This window comes from Ursus maritimus, unplaced genomic scaffold (genome assembly GCF_017311325.1).
Source record: "Ursus maritimus isolate PB19 unplaced genomic scaffold, ASM1731132v1 scaffold_14, whole genome shotgun sequence".
In the NCBI taxonomy this organism is placed as follows: domain Eukaryota; kingdom Metazoa; phylum Chordata; class Mammalia; order Carnivora; family Ursidae; genus Ursus; species Ursus maritimus.
Genome location: NW_024423786.1, coordinates 37618974 through 37636439, shown reverse-complemented (window position 1 = coordinate 37636439; position 17466 = coordinate 37618974). Strand labels below are relative to the sequence as shown.

Below are 17466 nucleotides of genomic sequence, written 5' to 3'. Positions count from 1 at the left end.
TCTCCCCCAAAACTAAAGACCAAAGACACAAACTTCAGAAAGCTTATAGACAGGGTCTTAATTTTAAAAATCTTAAATCAGGAGTAGCTTTCTCAAGGTACCAACATCCAGTTGAAAAGAAGGTGGAGAACGAAGAGTATGTCACTGAACATGGGGGGGGCATTTTGGTATGCTGGCATAAGGCATGCACAGCCAGTGCCAGTGCTTAGGCTGGCCATGGCTGTGTGCCGGCCAGAAGCCTGGATTTTGTGAACAGCTTTTTGGCGGCCGCTGCTTTTGTGGTAGTCATGACTTAGGCACTTTGGACACTGGCCCTAGGAGGAGCCCAGTGAAAGGTAATGTGGAAGAGAGAGAGGTGTCTGCATTACTTATTGGAACTTGAGGTTCCAGAGAGTAAAGATGGTTGAAATTGGATAGATGTTCTCTCAAGATCACCTGAATGTGTGGCATCATGTGGCCCTTTTTCCTTGGGGGAATGGGAACATTCCACCTATATGTCTTCAACTTGACGTGCACTGTGTTCTGAAGAACTTTTCCTCCCTCATTGCGTCTTTACCTCTTCCTAACTTCCCTCCAAAGACTAATTCCTAATGTATGTAAACAGTCCAAATTGTAGAGGAGCAAATGGCACCTCACATCTCCAAAAAGGTATTATTTCACCAACATCTGATTCTTCGTAGACTCTGAGAGGCTTTATCCCTTGCTGCCATTCAGTCTTGGTCCTGCCTCTAGTCTCCTTTTCAGTTGGCCATACTCTGCAGGTTCTTTGCTCCATCTCAGCAGCAAGTGAGGCTGTAGAATGGGGGAACCTGGAGAAGCTCTGCAGCCTTTGCAGAAAGGTAAGTAAGGGCTGTTCTGCTGAACTCTCTTAGTGTGTTTGTCCCTCTCTCACAGGCAGCCAACACTGAAGAGTGATGAGAAGCCTGTGGCCAGTGTTCGTCCTGTGCAGTCCACCCCCATCCCCATGATGCCCCGGCATGTCCCACTGGGAGGCAGTGTAAGCTCTGCCTCCAGCACAAATCCAGCTATGAACTTCCCGATCAACTACCTGCAGCGTGCGGGGGTCCTTGTGCAGAAGGTGGTCACCACAACAGGTTGGGAACTCCTAGGTCCTCTTCCAGGGCTGCCTGTCCCTTTACGTTGTTCATTCAGGAAGTATTTATTAAACACCTTTTGTATTCTAGGCCTTACTACATTAGCACTGTGGGTAAAAATAGAGAAGATAGTCCCTGATCTTGAGGAATTTGCATTTTAATGGAATATCTTAAGAATTATAACACAGTATTGGGTTTTCTTAAATGTCATGCATGGGATAGACACAGTGAAAATGTCACTGGGACACAGAGTCGGTCTGAGAGAGGTGTGAATGTGTTGAGTCCTGCCTGACTGTAGGTTCAGCTGGGTATAAAGGACGACTGTCAACCTCCCTACTTAATTAGAAGACCTGAATGTCACTTGCTTCTTTCTTTGTGAGTTTGATATGGGTTGAGCTTGGTGGGCCTGTGGCAGGAGGCTGGCAGCCTGTCTGTCTCTGCGATTGGTTCTGTGATTCAGGGTAATTGGAAAGGAAAGCATTTCGTAGAGCTGTGTTTCATCTTATTGTCTAGAAATATTCATGGTACATAAGTTTTAATAAAAATATCTTGTGTTTTTTTGAGTATGAAAATAATGCGTGTCCATTGTAAAATCATTGTGAAATGGTCAGAAGCAAAAAGAGAGCGCCTTGAGGCCCTGCTTCTCTGCTGATTCTTGAACATACTTTTTATTCTTTAGTTAGGTGTGGAGTAATGCCAGCAAGGAAGAGGATGAGGCCTCTTTTGGAGGCTAAAGTGATGTGGAGCAGATGGATGCAGATAGTTTAGGGAGGAGGAAAACAAACATACATAGAAATAACCATCTGAACTGGAACTTTCTCCAAACTAAAATTCTATGAGTTTTTAACTAAATCAAAGGAAATTGATCAGAAAGATGATTGGATTTCTAAAAAGTTTCTCGTTTTCCTAGTATTCTTTGCCCTGTTTGCCTCATCCTCCTTGGTTCAGACCTCCGCTCCACTGAGAGGCTTTAGGGAAGCCACTTAGGAACAGGGGTGGATGTGGACTTTGCATCTTCTTTCCCCCTCAGTCAGGTAATCTAAATCTGAGGTCTGTGTCTTCACTAGATATTGTTATTCCTGGACTCAACAGCTCCACAGATGTACAGGCAAGAATTAATGCTGGTGAGAGCATCCACATCATCCGTGGGACGAAAGGTGAGCGCCTGACCAAGATGCCCATCCTCTACCTTTGGTTCAGAGTGTGGGGTTAGGAAGCAGAAGAAATATATACAGCTTGAGCTAGAGGAGGGATTGGAATTATCCTATAAGAGTGTCACATGTGGGAGAAGCATGAGAAAAAGACATTTCTAGGAGTTTAGCAGAGTTGGGGTGGGCCCAAAAGTGATTTGTCAGTGGCTTAAAAGAATAGAGTTAGGGTTCCTGCGTTCCCATATTTTGCCATTGTTTTTATGGAGAATCTTGAGGTGGGTTTGGATAGACACTGTGTTTTGTGTCAGTCTCAGCCTGTTGATAGTTTTGGTATCACCTAGAAGTCCCTCACCACTCACTAGTAATTGTGGCAAGCCCCCGCAGACATTTGCCAGAGCCAGTCTCATGGCTGGACTGGCACTTGTGGTTCTTACTATGATTGCAAGATGTTACCTCAGCAACAACCATCAGTGAACTTTGAAAAAACAAGGTCTATTACTTAGAGATTCTGGAGGGTACACAGCACCCCAGGGCCACACAGTGAGGTCATGGGTAAAGAGAGAGAGAGAGGGAGAGAAGACCTGGTCTCTCTTAGAGTCCAGGAGTTGGAGTGGTTGGAGTTCTATGGGTTTACTCTTTATTGGTGAATTTAAAACATAAGAGCAGGGGCACCTGGGTGGCTCAGTCGGTTAAGCGTCTGTCTTCAGCTCAGGACATGATCCCAGGGTCCTGGGATGGAGCCCTGCATCAGGCTCCTTGCTCAGCGGAGAGCCTGCTTCTCCCTCTCCCTCTGCTGCTCCCCTGCTTGTGCTCTCTCTCTCTCTCTCTCTCTCTCTCTCTGCGTCAAATAAATAAAATCTTAAAAAAAACAAACATAAGAGCAGGAATTAGGGTATGGGAAGGGAAAAGCAGGGTGACTCGAGGTTCAGTTTTCTGGGTTACTCTGGGATTTCTAAAAGGGGAACTTCATGGGTGGGGACAGCCTGGTTCCTCGTGTAGTTGTTTAGCTAGTAGCTGTGTCATACAGGTGCAATTTGTTTATTTCGAGATGGATGCCTTGACCATCAAAAGCTTAATGCCTGGCACTTAAACTACACACAGGGAGACCAAAAGTGGAGGAACGGAGCTGTGGAATGGATTATAAACTAACATGAATGTTACTCTGTTATCTTACCCACTTGCTCAGAGTAGGGTGGAGATCTCCAAGAGGAAGTGCATTGGGTGGATGAATTAGTATACATGGGCTGCATGACAGATACTTGAACGTGGTAATTTAAGATTTATTTATTTTTTTTAGAGAGGGGTGGAGGAGGAGCAGAGGGAGAGGGAGAGAGTCCTAAGCAGACTGCCTGCTGAGCATGGAGCCCAGTGCTGAGCTCGATCCCACGACCCTGAGATCATGACCTGAGCCAAAACCAAGAGTTGGTCGCTTAACCAGCTGTACCACCCAGGTGCCCCTTGAGTGTAGTAATTTAAAAAGTCTGCTGCCTCTGGCCTCCTTACAGAGGGAGATGAGATTGCTAGAATGAGAATTCTGGACCGGACATTGTCAGGATGTAATATGAGCCTATCGTTCATACCATCCTTTACTGTATGAGGCTCCCTGAGGTTCTTTGTTTAGCAAGGAGATCTTGCCCTAGCCACTGTTGGGTCAAAGTACCTTTAGGCTCAGGTAAAAGATGCCGTGAAGCACATGACACACAGAGAAGATTATACCCAGCCCCCTTACTAGACTGTTTGTAGCGTAGAGCATGGGTAAGCAAACTATGGCCCATGGGCCAAATCCTGCCTGCTTCCTGTTTCTGTACCTGTGAGCTAAGCATGGGTTATATATTTTCAGTTGGTTGGAAAAAAAAAAAAAGAATAGTATTTTGTGGAACCTGAAAATTATATGAAATTCACATTTCAGTCTCCTTAAGTAAAGATCTTTGGAGCACAGCCACCCCCAGCTGTTTTTATGCTATAGTTGCAGAGTTGAGTGCTTGCAACACTTTGGCCCACAAAGCAAAAATATTTACTAACTGGCCCTTTAAGAAAATGTTTGCTGACCTCTGACCTAGAGGCAGACCTGACCTTCCAGGAGATTGATCAAAAGACAGAGAAGGTAGGTTAGTGTTCCTGTGGGAATAGAATGCTGGTCTTGAATTATTCCTATCAAGGGAGAAGAGGGTGTTGAGGCAATGAGGCTCTTTCCTCCCAGATCAAGAGGAGGACCCTTGCCAGAGTACTTCACCCAGAACCAAGGCAGCCACCTTTCTCTCTCTCCCAGCACTCCATTTATTTCCTCCATTGCATTAACCTTTCCTGGTATTTTCTGACATCATTGTCTGTCTCCTCCTCTAGAGGGTGAGCCCCATGAGGCAGGGCCCTTTTCTGTCTTGTGTTCTTCAGTGTCTAGGACAATGCCTCGTACATGGTAGTCGTGCCATGTTTGTGGAATGAATGAATAATATTGGGTCCACAGCTCAGCCACTCCACTTGTCATTTCAGGGGTCTTGAGAGAGGGTGTGAGACCTAATTTTATAACTGTTTCCCAGCCCATGGTGCCTAGGCCTGGAGTTTCCCGGAGTTGGCTGATTGCATGTTGGCTCCTAGCAGTCTTCCTCCTGTTTCTTCTTAGGGACGTACATCCGCACCAGTGATGGGCGGATCTTTGCTGTCCGGGCAACTGGCAGACCGAAGGTCCCGGAAGATGGTCGGATGGCTGCCTCAGGTATAGTGGCTTCTACTTTCTGTTGACCTACATGGCACTTTTTACTTTTGGTTTGGTTTGTAATTAATTTATTTTTTGAATAATGTGTACATGGTTCACAATTCAAAAAGTGTAAGAGGGGTAAAATGAAAAGTAAGTTCTTCTCCCCACCCCAAGCCCCCAGTCATCTACTGCAGCTTTTTGGCGGTGCTGCTCTCATTTACTTTTTTCAGAGATGCATTATACATATACACGAACGTGTGTGCGCACTAGTGTGTGTGTGTGTGAGTCTCTGTGTTAAATATATATACATAAGTTTTCTCTGATCTTTGTTTTAAGATTTATTTACCTGAGAGAGAGAGGGAGAGCAGGTCAAAGAGTTTGGGGGGGCACATTAACAATGTTAGGAGGTCTGGCCAGCTTCCCCTCTACAGAAGTGGCTCTCTTCTATCCTTCTGTCATGGAGTATGGGCACTACACTGCTCTTGTTCCCAGCGTTTATTATGGAAATCTCCATGCCTACGACAAGTTGAAGGAACAACACCCATGTACCCTGCATCTAGATCCCATGACTGTTACTGTTCTCGTAAACTTTCTTCTGTCTCTCTCTCCCTTCCTCTTACTGGAACTGTTTGGAAGTTGAAGATGGCATGTCATTTTGCCTTTAAGTACTTCAGCACACATCTCCTAAGAATAAGGATATTCTCCTCCCAGCCACAACACCATTATCACACTAAAACAAAAGTTAACCCCGTAATATTACCTACTATCCGGGCTGTATCCCCACTTGTCCCGGTCGTCTTTCACAGCCATGAATTTGGCTTTGTTTTTAAACCAGGATGGACCACTTTTTAAACTTATTTTTCCTTTTCTCTCCCATCCTGGTCACTGGCTGTCTCTTGCCTTCTCAGAAAGAGTCCAGCTAATTTGAAGAATGATCTCTAGCATTTCATATTCATTATCTCCTAGGATTCACCTTAGTTGAGTTTCACAGATTGGGGAACTGGGGTGCAGAGAAGTTACATGTCCTGTTTCCTAGATCAAAGGATTTCTTTCTTTGTGACTGGGAAAAGTTGACTGGAGGATGTTGTTTGAACATCAGACTCTTTGAATTTGGGGGACCACAGGACAAGATTATTTTTTTAATGAAATTTTTCCTATACCCTCCTTCTCTCCCTGGCCATTCTGGTTCTCAGTTACTTACATTTTATTCCTCAGGTTCCCAGGGGCCTTCTCTTGAGTCCACAAGCAACGGCAGACACAGTGCCTCATCACCTAAAGCCCCCGACCCTGAGGGGCTGGCCAGGCCCGTCTCTCCAGACAGCCCGGAGATCATCAGTGAGCTCCAGCAGTATGCAGATGTGGCTGCCGCCAGGGAATCCCAGCAGAGCTCCCCAAGCTCCAGTGCCACCCTGCCTGGCCCCCCGGCCCAACTTGTGGACAGCAGTGCTATTCCTGGGACAGCTCTCGGGACTGAGCCTCGACATGGGGGTCATTGCCTCAATAGTTCCCTCTTGGTAACCGGCCAGCCCTGTGGTGACAGGAACCCAGTGTTGGACTTAAGGGGCCATAAGCGAAAGTTGGCCACACCACCTGCTGCCCAGGAGTCAGCCCGCCGGCGGTCCAGGAAGGGCCACCTGCCAGCCCCCGTGCAGCCGTATGAACACGGGTATCCAGTTTCTGGCGGGTTTGCAATGCCACCCGTCTCCTTAAATCATAACCTCACCGCTCCCTTCACCTCCCAGGCTGGGGAGAACTCCTTGTTTATGGGCAGTACCCCCTCCTACTACCAGCTATCCAATTTGCTGGCAGATGCCCGCCTGGTGTTTCCAGTGACTACTGACCCTCTGGTGCCAGCAGGCCCCGTCAGTTCCTCTTCCACGGCTACCTCAGTCACTGCCAGCAACCCCACCTTCATGCTCAACCCCTCTGTTCCAGGGATACTACCCAGCTACTCACTCCCATTCTCACAGCCACTCCTGTCCGAGCCGAGGATGTTCGCGCCTTTTCCTTCCCCTGTCTTACCCAGCAACCTTTCACGGGGCATGTCTGTCTACCCAGGCTACATGTCCCCACATGCAGGCTACCCAGCTGGCGGCCTCCTCCGGTCCCAGGTGCCTCCATTTGACTCTCATGAGGTTGCTGAGGTGGGGTTCAGCTCCAATGACGATGAGGATAAGGATGATGATGTGATAGAGGTCACTGGGAAATAGCTGGGGAGCCCCTCTCCACCTCACTTGGGGCCCCCGGCAGGTTGCCAGCCAAGCTGAAAGGCAGCAATCTGGGCTTTCTGAGAATAGGGCACTTGGCAGGAGGGAAAAGGAAGAGGACAAAGAAAGGTGGTTGACCATAATGGCAGAGCTCTGTTGCTGTTTAACAAAAGAGGCAAAAAAAAAAAAAAAAAAAAAAACCAACAGAGCAGCAATAGCGGGAAATCAGGGACCCAAAACAGGAATGGAGAGGCAAGGCAGCCTGCCTCTCCTCCTGCCTGCCTTGCTTATGCTGTGTGCTTGCTTGCTTGCCATCTGAGTGTAGAAGCTCACATCCCATTTCTGTCTTTGGGAACATTCTCTCCCAAGAGAGCTGCCTTACTGGGTGACTTAGCTTGGCCTAGAGAGGGGAGGGGAGGGAAAAAGGGTAAGTGAAGGAGGGTGGGCAGGGAGAGCAGATTGAGATTTCATGTGACGTGGAGTCCTTTTAGGGGCAGGAGAGAAGCAGACCAGGTATGTATGTGTGTGTGCGTGTGTGCTTGTATGTGCGTGTGTGTTTATGTCTGTACGTGTATGTAACACAGCAGGGGTGGAGGTGGGAGGGGAGGGTGGGAGAGACGAAGTGGGAAACTAAAAAATGAATTTATCGTTTTTAAAATGGAAATCAGAGTGTGGTGGTTCATGGCAACTATTAGTATGAACATTGGGATGAGCCCAGGAGAAGAGCCATGGAACCTATAAGTTTCCTTCCAGTTGGGTGAAGAGAAGGCTCAGCTAACCCATATCCCTGGTCTTCATAGCCACATTTATTTTAGAATTCAGGGGAAATTATGAGAGAAAATGTGCATTACCAATCTCTGTGTCTTTCCCCAGTGGTTGTCTCAGAGCAGATCTCCCTTCCCAGGTTGTGAGATTGTCTGTGTGCAGAGGCTGGGACGGGGATACTGCAGTTGTGAGCAAGAGGTCATGGAGTTGTGGCCAGAATAGACCTTCACAAGGATGGAACTGAGCCCCCACCTGCCTATCCTTGTGGCCTTTCCTTTCCTTTGCTTCCCTGCTAGAAAGCTCCATGTTAATTTATTTTTTTATGGGCAATTATTTATTATTTGGACTTTCCATGTGTCTTGTTTTGGGGGGGGTGGACTTGGGAAGGGTAGGAGATAGGAAGGGAAATGTTAAGCTCTCCCAGAGACCCCATAGGGGTAAATATATCCCAGGTAGATTGTGAATTGACCAAGGAAAGAGAGTTAGGCTCGACCAAAGTTTACACTAAACGACTATGTTTTCGGGAAATGGCCTCTCAGGAAGATCAGAGAATCTTGTGACTGGATAGTTAGTGGGGGTGAGACTCATTCCACAGAGATCGAAACTTGGGATCATGGAGTTTGCTTTTAGGAAGTCAGTGACCCCAGATTTGGAGCTGTGTCCTCCTGGGATGATCTTAGAGGCAGGCCCTCTGTGCTGAATAGTGAAGCTGTGCATAGGTGACTGCTGGGTTGAGAGAATAGACGATTGATTTCTATTGGGAAATGTTTCGGGCTCCCCAGCCTATCTGGTGATCATTATGGGCCTGGTGTCTATTATCTCTATATTCTTTGAAGGAACACAGAGCAGCCCTTCTTCTGTAAGAGCCTTAAGTCTGGCTTTTGTCTGAAAAAAATACATCAGTCATTCTGGGTCTCCTCTTTCTTGTTGCCAGTGGCAGGGAAGGGGGCATCTAGTCTTTAAGCATAAACACTGGCTGTCTTCCTATTGGCTCTTTTTCCCCCTGCCACCAAGACTTTGCTAGGCAGTTCTTTATGATGAACAAACCTGTCTGGCTTTAGAGTTTTGCCACCTATTCGTAGGTCCCTCCTCACTGAGCAGCTGCTGCACCTGCCTCTTACCAGCCTTGGAGGCAGCTTAGCCAGGTCACCCCCCGTAGTAGCTGCTTCTGCAACCCTCTGACCAGCCTGTTTCCATTGTTGGAGGGGTTTAGCACATTCTGGGGTATTGTGCTCAGAGAAGAGACAAGGAGATGGCTGATAGGGCTGCGTGTGTGTGTGTGTGTGTGTGTGTGTGCGCGCACGCGCGTGCACAAGCGTGCATTTGTGTGCTGTCCGATTGCACCAAAAGTGGAACTTAAGGAGCTTTCATTCTCTGTTTTCATAGGTACCCTGTCAGACACTTAACTCTCCTACTCATAGAAGCCTTAGATCTACAATTTAGCTATGCAAATTATTTTAATAATTTTAAAATAGCAGTTCTAACCAGTGCTTTCTCTTCCAGATGCATCCCAAGAATGGATGCTGAAGGGACTCAGTTGGAGTGGGCTCTCAGGTTTGAGACTGGTGCAGTAGGAGTGAGCTAGCTTGGATCTCTGTTTTGCAGAGCACACTCACAACCTGGACTACAACTGATAGCCTCTAAGGCCCCGGAATACTGGGATCCCAGAGACGTGTGTGTGTGTGTGTGTGTGTGTGTGTGGTGGTGGTGGTGGTGGTGGTGGTGGTAGGGAAGGATTATGTCTGTGTTCACCTCTAAGAAGTCATAGCAGCAGGCTCTGAGAATCTGGAAACTATCAGCAAGGAATAGAAACCAGTCACTAGAAGGATGGGCCTTTGAAGGTACCAGGAAGTGAATGGCTATTCTGAGAGGCAGCACATACCTGTTCTCTTCCCACTGATTCCAGGAGCTGGGTCTTGCTTCAAGTCAGAAGAGGCAATAGTTTTGGGAGGCTGACCTGGCTAGAGAAGGCTTTCTTTGATATGTGCAGCTTATGTTGTATAGGGGGTATGGGGTGGGATCATGGGAAATTGGAATGCTACCAGTTTCATGCTTTGGGTTTTTGTTTTTGTTTTTTAATCTGAAAAACACTTTTCTGACTTTTCTGCTCTTTATATATGCTGGTATGCAAGTGTGCATGCACACCAAACATGAGCATGTATGTGAGGGAAGCAGGAAATGTCTCAGAGCCTAAGAACCATGTTCTACAGCCTCTTTGATCAGAAACACTTGGTGGTGGCTTCCACCCACCATCCAGGCCTGAGTAAGGGAAGGGTGGTGATATTGGGGGTGGGGGAGCTGAAGGAGAGGGGTGGGCAGTAGATCAGGCCCCTCAGCATTTTGCCTCACCATTGTCTTCCACAGGATGTTTTCAAGGGCCTCTCAAGCCCCCCATCCATCTGGTTTAGCCTAAATCCTCAGGCTAGGGAATATAGTAGTACATAATGATTCAGGATTACCATTTGTAATGATACTCAATTTCCTTTTCTTAATATTGTTGTGGATAACAACTGAACCAGAGACAAAGTAGCCATTTCATTAAGAAAGTAAGTGAACCATGTTGGATCAGATCATCGGATACCTGCCAAGTCCTCACCCCCTTCAAGTTGTGCTGCTTGAGCATCTCTTTCTGGTCCTTGGAATTCTCTTCCCTAGGAATTAGTGTGTGGTATCTCTCTGTATACTTGTGATTCACAACTAAATATGAAATTTCCCTCTCCGGGGCATGAAACAAATAGCTGGGGTAAAGTTTTGCTGATAGGTTGAAACATTCTACCAAACTTTAGCAGTCTGGGTGAGACTGTCACTCCTAAAGCTGTCAGCAGAGCAAGGCCCTCTGTCTCAGTCCGCTCAAGCCTGGCATTGCTCTGGAACTGAGTCCTCATCCCATGGGGAATGTCGGGGTTGGGGGGAGGTTTACATTCCTTATTCCTAGTGTCCTGGCCATGACCGCCTTCCTCTCACTTCCCAGTTTCCTGTGATTGCTCAGAAAACCAGTCTCCCTTCTGAGCCATGGCCTCCTGTGCACCCAGCTAAGTCATTCTTTCCCCAATAAACCTCCTCTAAGAAAAGAGCTCTTTCCCTNAACGGACCCCCAGGAGACTTTCTGGCCCTCCTCTGACTTGTTCCCAGGAAATCTGCACCTCAAGGCCTGAGAATGCTGCGCTATCCGTCAGTCACCTTTAGACTCTGTCCCCTTCTATTGACTTTTCTGCCCTATGTGTTCTGATGTGACCCCTTCATGTCTCTTCTGTGCCACTAGCTTGGCCCAAGGCCTTTTATGAATACCCAAGTCTTAACGATGAACTTCCCAAGCAGGCAGTGTCCAACTTCTTCACTCTTCAGGGACCTGAGTCTGCCCCTTTCCTCTTACAGGTTGGTTGGATATAGTAACTCAGTGCATTGGGAAGAGGGAGCCAGGTAGGCTGCAGAGTCTAGTGCAGAGGGCTGGAGGAGATTTGGGTGCTCTGTTACCACTACTGGGATGATACTCAGAAGAGGGGACCTCATACTGTGACCTGACCCAGGACCCTCCTCTGGAGAAGAGCTCAGCCCAGGTGTGTGTGTGCACGTGTGTGTGTGTGTGTGTGTGCGTGTGCATGTGCACGTGCGAGATAGAGTGTGCACTCATGCACACGGGTGTAAACTGTTATCTGGTTGTGTTACTCAGGGTGGGCTGGGGACTCAATGGGAAAAATCCCCCTCAGCCTGCCCAAGACTGGTTTTTTTCCTGTACCCTCCCCAGAAGGGTCAGGGGAAGGGGGTCCGGGTGGGTTGAGGGGGTCGCAATGGATAACCACTAAGGCCACACTGCTGCCGGGAGGAGTGGGGGGATATGAAATGGCCCCAGGGACCTGGCACCTGGCTTTGGTTTTCCGTCTTCTTTCCTCAGGACGCCCCCTGAGGCCTGGGACCTGCTGCGCCTGGCTTTGAGGAGCATCTGTGGCTGGGTGCTCCAGTTGCTGGTGTGATCATGGGCTTCCCTCCTCTCTCAGCAGGGCAGGTGCTCCTGCCCCAGAGACTGGGCAACTGGCTGTTTCTATGACGTATTTATTTTTACTTGTGTTTCATGTCACTTTTTTAAAAAAGCAAACAACAATTGTAAGTCAGTATAACTGCCTATCAGTTTTCTTTATTTCTCTTTTTGTAAAATAAAATTTAAACTCAAGAAGGCAGTGGTGTTTGGTCAAGGAATTGTCTGAACAGCTGTTTGGCTGGGTGGTGGTGAAACGGATATAACTTAGAGTATAGTGGGCACTGGGATGCCACGTGGGGCGGGGGCAGGAGGTAGGAATAGAGGGCAGACTGCTGGCAGGCTTTGTTGCAGTGGGGTTCACCAGGCTTTTTCTGCCTTAGCTCACCTGAAGAAGACCACATTTCCAGGCTCTAGAGGAAACAGTGAAACTGACTCAGAGTGGCCTAAGGCTAGATAGTCCTCAATCATGGCAAGTCCTGCTGGGGCAGCCCTAATCAGACTGGGTGGCTGGGGATTGGGTGTAGCATCAGTGCCTTTAGTGGGTGGCAGATGGCTGGTGGCAGGATCTGCAGACCATTTTACACTGCATATGTCTTCTCCATCTGTCACGTGAGTTAGTGGGTCTAACCACTGCCTCACAGAAGAACTAACCAGGCTTTGGAATATGAGGAGGTAAGGGAACGTGGGGGTAGTCTACCCTTTGTCTCTCCGAGTTTGGTCCCTGTAAGGGGAGGAGCCCTAGGGAAACAGTCTCTGGAAGTTTACTGAGGGAGAATTAAAGAGGCTCTGTGGGGATTTCTTGGACGGAGAAAGGCAGGAGGAGACAAAGGCCAAGTCTGGGCTCATGAGAGAATAGATGCTATTGGGAGAGAGGACTGTGAATGCAGTGTGTGTAGAGCCGATGGCTGGGTGAACAGGTACGCTTACACTTACTTCAGGAGGGAACAGGAACGCTGCCCTTGGAGGCTTGTCTTGGCTGCTGCCCCCTGGTGGCTAGCCGAGGTCTTGCAGAGATCCCTGCCAAGGGGTGGGCTTGCTCTGATGGGAGCCAACTGAGATGAAGGGGAGGAGGGGGGTTTATGGCCAGTAGCCTCAGTCACAGGCCGACTCTTCATTCACAACAGAGGTGGTGAAGCTCCTAAGGCACATCCTGAATTCTGACGTGGGCCCCTGGAATTCCCCAACCAGCCCAAAGGAAGTGAGCAGAGAGGACAAGATGAGGAAAGGGCAGCTCCATGCAATGGTTTCCTGGGAGAAACTCCTCAGATTCTGAGAAACAGGAAAAATGCCAGGCAAACATTGGGGGCAGAAGCTGTCTTGTCTTTGAACCATGAACTAGCCCTTATTTCATTGGAAATGCTTCCAAGTGTATAGCCCACTTGCCTGGAGCACCTAAAGGGTTTGATCATGTATTTAATGTTCATAAGCAAAACAGAACTGCCACGACCCTGCCAACCCAGCCCTGAGTGCCAGTGAGGGACCAGCTGCTCTTTCTGCCAGTGTTTGCCCAGAGAGGTGAGGATAGGCTTGGCCCTTCGGATGAGGGTCATCCTTTCCTGTCTGTGGAAGGGAACTGTGAACTAGTGGGAAAGGAAGCCAGTGCCTCTATGCGCTCAGTCTGCCCTTTGCTAGTGCAGTAGTGGAAACCACACTAAGATGATTCCTCTTCCAAATATTAGTCCTCCGTGTCAGGAGCACCAACGTAGTTCCTGGCGGAGCCTGTCTTGCATCCAAGCTTAGGAGCATAGTTTCCCCCTCCCCCAACTCCCTCCACTACAAGACTGGGCCTTTCAGGAGGGCAAAGTTTGATCTTTGGGGCTCTAGAAGAGTACTTTGTAGGTCCTCAGAAAAATGAGCTGAAGATTCAACCTATGTTCAAGGAGCTTACACTTGATCTGGGAGTTACCTAGAATACCTTAGGCTAGAAGGGCAGACCAGCCTCACCCAAGCACATCCTGGGCTCTCAGAGAGTAGCCTGGAGGGGGGCGGTTCCTGGTTAGCGGCAAGGAGGCGGAGCCTGAGTTTTGCTCACTCAGTATCCCCAGCCCCTAGAACTATCCTGGCAGGTAGTGTATTCAGTAAGTGTTGGGTGGATGAATGACCACTCCTGGGCTCTGGTTGGGGGTGGGGCGGGGTGCTGGAGACAGGACTGACATTTGCGCTGTTCCAGAGGTTGGATCCATTCGCTTCTTCTTTGAGTCCAAGTTGGGAGTCGGTTTCCTCAGTTGTAAAAGGGGGGCAAGTGGCTCTGCCTTGCTGGGTTCCCAGGTCTGTTGGGACGCTTCAGTGAGAGAAAGTGGCAGGACGAAGGGTGGTACAAATAAATGCCAGAGGTTGCTACTGCTTTGCTGAACTTCCCAAGCCTCTTCAAACGCCCCACTCTGGTGAGGGCTTCTTTGGACCCCAGCCTGGCTCTACTGTGGGGCACCAGGCTGACTTCCCTCCGCCTCCCACGACTGAGGCCAGGTAAGTTTGTGCGAGGCAGGAAGGTGCTCAGTGAGCTCCGCCCCTGACGGCTGCGGAGTGTGTGTGCGGGGGGTGGAAATGGGCGCCTCCGCCCTCCAGGTCCCGCGCGCACGCGCCCACGGCCACGGCCACGTCCCGCCGCGAGAGGGGGCGGAGCGAACGTGCGCGGCGGGCGCGCGCAGGCTCCGCGACCTAGCCTGGAGCCGCCTGCGCGGATCGGCGTCCGCGGCGGGCGGCCGGTGAGGTGAGGGCCGGGCTGGAGGAGAGGGGCGGCCCCATGCGCTCTGAGGGCCTGGAACCTCTGTCCGCCTGGACGCGACCTCAGGGGCCCCCGCGTCCCCTCCGTAACCCCCCCCCCCTCGGCGCAGGCCGCTCTTTGCATCTTGTCTCGCTCGCAGCTGGCCCTGACCCGGTCCAAGGGCCGGAACGCGACCTTGGATCAGTTTGCCACCCCAGGTCGCCCCTGCTTCGGCCTCCGGTGCAGGGCACGCCCCGAGGCAGTGAAGCCCAAGAGGGGGTTGGGGGTGGGGAACTGAGGCAAGAACCGCACTTTAACTCCGCCCCTGCCTCTGGAGGCCGCGCCTCGCAGCGGCGGCTACAAACTTTAGCGTCTCTTAAGTTACGGAGGTGTGTTAGGCCCGGTGAGGTTGTGGCTGAAAAGAAAGCGGCTGGGTAAATAAGCGAGGTGCGGGTAAGCAGGGCTGGAAGCCCAGAGTGGGAGGCGGCGCACCTCCTTCCCGCGCAGGCTCCTCGGGACCCCGGTCTTTCCGCTCCCGCTGGCACCGAAGTTTAAGGGCCTGGCCCGCTGCCGCGGCGCAAGTGAGCAGCTCCAGGAAGCTAGCGCCGGACAGACCGCCCAGACCCTCCGGCACCGGGCCAGAGGCCTCGGTTTCTCCTCGCATGACCCGAGGAGAAACCGAGGGCAGAGGGGGACAGCCCGCCCGATGTCAGCGGCAGGGACTGTTTCAGAGCTGGGAGCGGTGGCTGGAACCCTCCAGGAAGAGGGCTCTCCAAGAACAGGGGCATGAGCCTGGCCCCAGTAAGAGTTGACATTATGAGGCCGAGTTTGGCTTCTGATTTCCGTAAGGGGTATGAGGACGAGGTAGAGGTGCAACCATGTGAAGAGAGAGTTATTGTAGAGGCCCTCGTGGGCTTTCCCTGAAAAGGCAAGGTGCCCAGCTCAGTGGTGATTTTCTCTCTGCCCCCAGCACTGGAGCACTTGGAGCGCTTGGTCCCTGCGGCGCTGGATGCCATGAGTTGCTAAAAGTGAGCCTGTCTTTTTCAGGTGAGCTTCCCCAGCCTTTCTCCTGCCCTTTCTCTTGAGTATGGGGAAATTCACTTTGCCCCGCCTCCCTCCGGTGCAGACCTAAGCTCTGGGGTGCATTTCCCCTCTCTTCTGGGTCGTTTGGGAGGTGAGAGAAAGAGGGAGGTGGGGACTAAGTTGCTTTGAGGAGGATGGGGTGTGTGCAGCTGAGAGGGTAGGTCAAAATGAAGGAGGCAACTGGGAGACCTAGCTGTGAATGAGAGCTTCCAGTTGAGAGCCTTGGGTTCAGAGATGTCCCAGCATGGATTAGATGCTTGAACTTCTCTGGAAACCCGGTTACCAAGAAGGAGAACATGGAAATGGGGCCTGGAGTCAGATAGCGTGGGTTCCCATTGCCTGCATTTTGGTCTAGGGCTCTATTTAGTACCTTTGTGACCTTGAGCAAGTCTCTTAATCTCCCAATTCATACCTTGTCTTGAGGATTAATAAAGTAGCTGTGTTTCAACATTTAGATAGTGCCTGGCATATAGTAAGTACTCGATGAAAGATTTATCATCATCATTATCATCATCATTATCACCAAAGAACACAGGAATGAAACTAACTGGAGGCAAGATGAGTAGGACAGCGAATGCATCCAAAAAAAAGCACAACTGTGGGACAGGAACACGTATGGGTAAGACCAGTGTGGTGTACCTCAATTTTGTTATCTCAAAAATGTAGGAGTTTAGTTTGCCTCTTTATGAGGCAAAGACTATGTGTACATTGACTCCAAAGACAATTTTTCAGGAAAAAATTTTGACACCCAGAACCCACAGGGAACAAATTATTCCACAGAGGTAAGTTTTCCATAGGGCTGAAGTGTTGACTTTCAACTCCCAAATCTTTTAAATTTTAAATATTAATTCTAAATACTTGGTGGGGAGAATGTTCCTCCAGTGGGTCACGTGTTTCCCTTCCTGTTTAAACAGTCTTTTCAGTGCTGTGACCACCCCCCCGCCCCAAGGCAACTCAGGTCAAGCCCTCTGTATAAGAGGGTTAGGCTTCTGGCCCCATGCTTCATAGAAGGCTGAACGGTCTGCCTTGAGTGGCTCACACACCAGCCTCTGTTGTGTTCCTGGGCCCGCTCTTGAATAGCTTCTCTGCCTTTTTTTTTTTTTTTCTTACTTGAAATGAATGTCTTTATTGCTTGTACCATACAGAAAAGAGGAATGAGGAAAAGCCAGTGGGGAGGAGGGACAATTGTCAGATAAACGACATAAACACAGAAAGGAAAAAAAAGACCCTCACCCCACCAGGATGCCTTTCTGTGAACTACCTAGTGGAGGAGGTGGGGTAGCAGGATCAAAACCACAAAAAATAATTCTGAACACCTGGAGATGCTGGGGGGGGGGGAGAATAGGGCAGCAAGTGGACCCAGCTGTGACTCCTCCAGGCCAGCACCCCTTCCCCATGGGATGAACTGCTTAGGCCAGGGAGTAATTGTTCTCCCTGGTGTGTTTCCATTTCTACCAAACTTTTCTTCCTCCTCCTAGTTTCTAACCTATGGGCTGGAAAAGTAGGATGAAGCTTGTTAGCACCAGTGGCTCAAGTCTGGGAAGCACAGTGCTGGACTTTGTTCTGGCTGCTCAGGCTGATTTGATCTGATCTTTCCTTGGTTCTGGATGGGTGAGCTTGCTGGATAGCAAGATTCCAAGGGCCAGATGTGCTTAGCAAAGGAGAGTTTCCTATGAGAGTCTCTTCCTATGGCACATTTTCCCCCTGGGGTTTTTTTCCTTATGGATTCCCTATTTGTTAATAAGTGATTGGACCCTGGCGCTTGCCCATCCTCCCCCTGGCAGTGGTCCA

General features: G+C 49.7%; 2 protein-coding genes across 7 annotated transcripts in view; both read left to right on the top strand.

The window, feature by feature from the left end:
- Positions 1 to 7713, top strand: part of RAD54L2 (RAD54 like 2) — a 113606-nt gene extending 105893 nt beyond the window's left edge. For both annotated transcript variants that reach the window (XM_040628745.1, XM_040628746.1), the window contains 4 exons: positions 895 to 1094; positions 2162 to 2251; positions 4866 to 4958; positions 6156 to 7713. In XM_040628745.1, coding sequence (XP_040484679.1) covers positions 895 to 1094; positions 2162 to 2251; positions 4866 to 4958; positions 6156 to 7150 — 1378 coding nt within the window. In that variant the 3' untranslated portion in view covers positions 7151 to 7713. The remainder of the gene's footprint in view (positions 1 to 894; positions 1095 to 2161; positions 2252 to 4865; positions 4959 to 6155) is intronic.
- A 6758-nt stretch (positions 7714 to 14471) lies between these two features.
- The window catches only part of TEX264 (testis expressed 264, ER-phagy receptor), a 29972-nt gene continuing 26977 nt past the window's right edge, over positions 14472 to 17466 (top strand). Inside the window, exons 1-2 of one of the 5 annotated variants that reach the window (XM_040628741.1) lie at positions 14472 to 14598; positions 15563 to 15639. The gene's annotated coding sequence lies outside the window, so the exon portion shown is untranslated. Of the gene's footprint in view, positions 14599 to 14990; positions 15046 to 15562; positions 15640 to 17466 lie in introns of those variants that run through there. The other 4 variants (XM_040628743.1, XM_008703722.2, XM_040628744.1 and 1 more) reach the window with 4 other exon arrangements.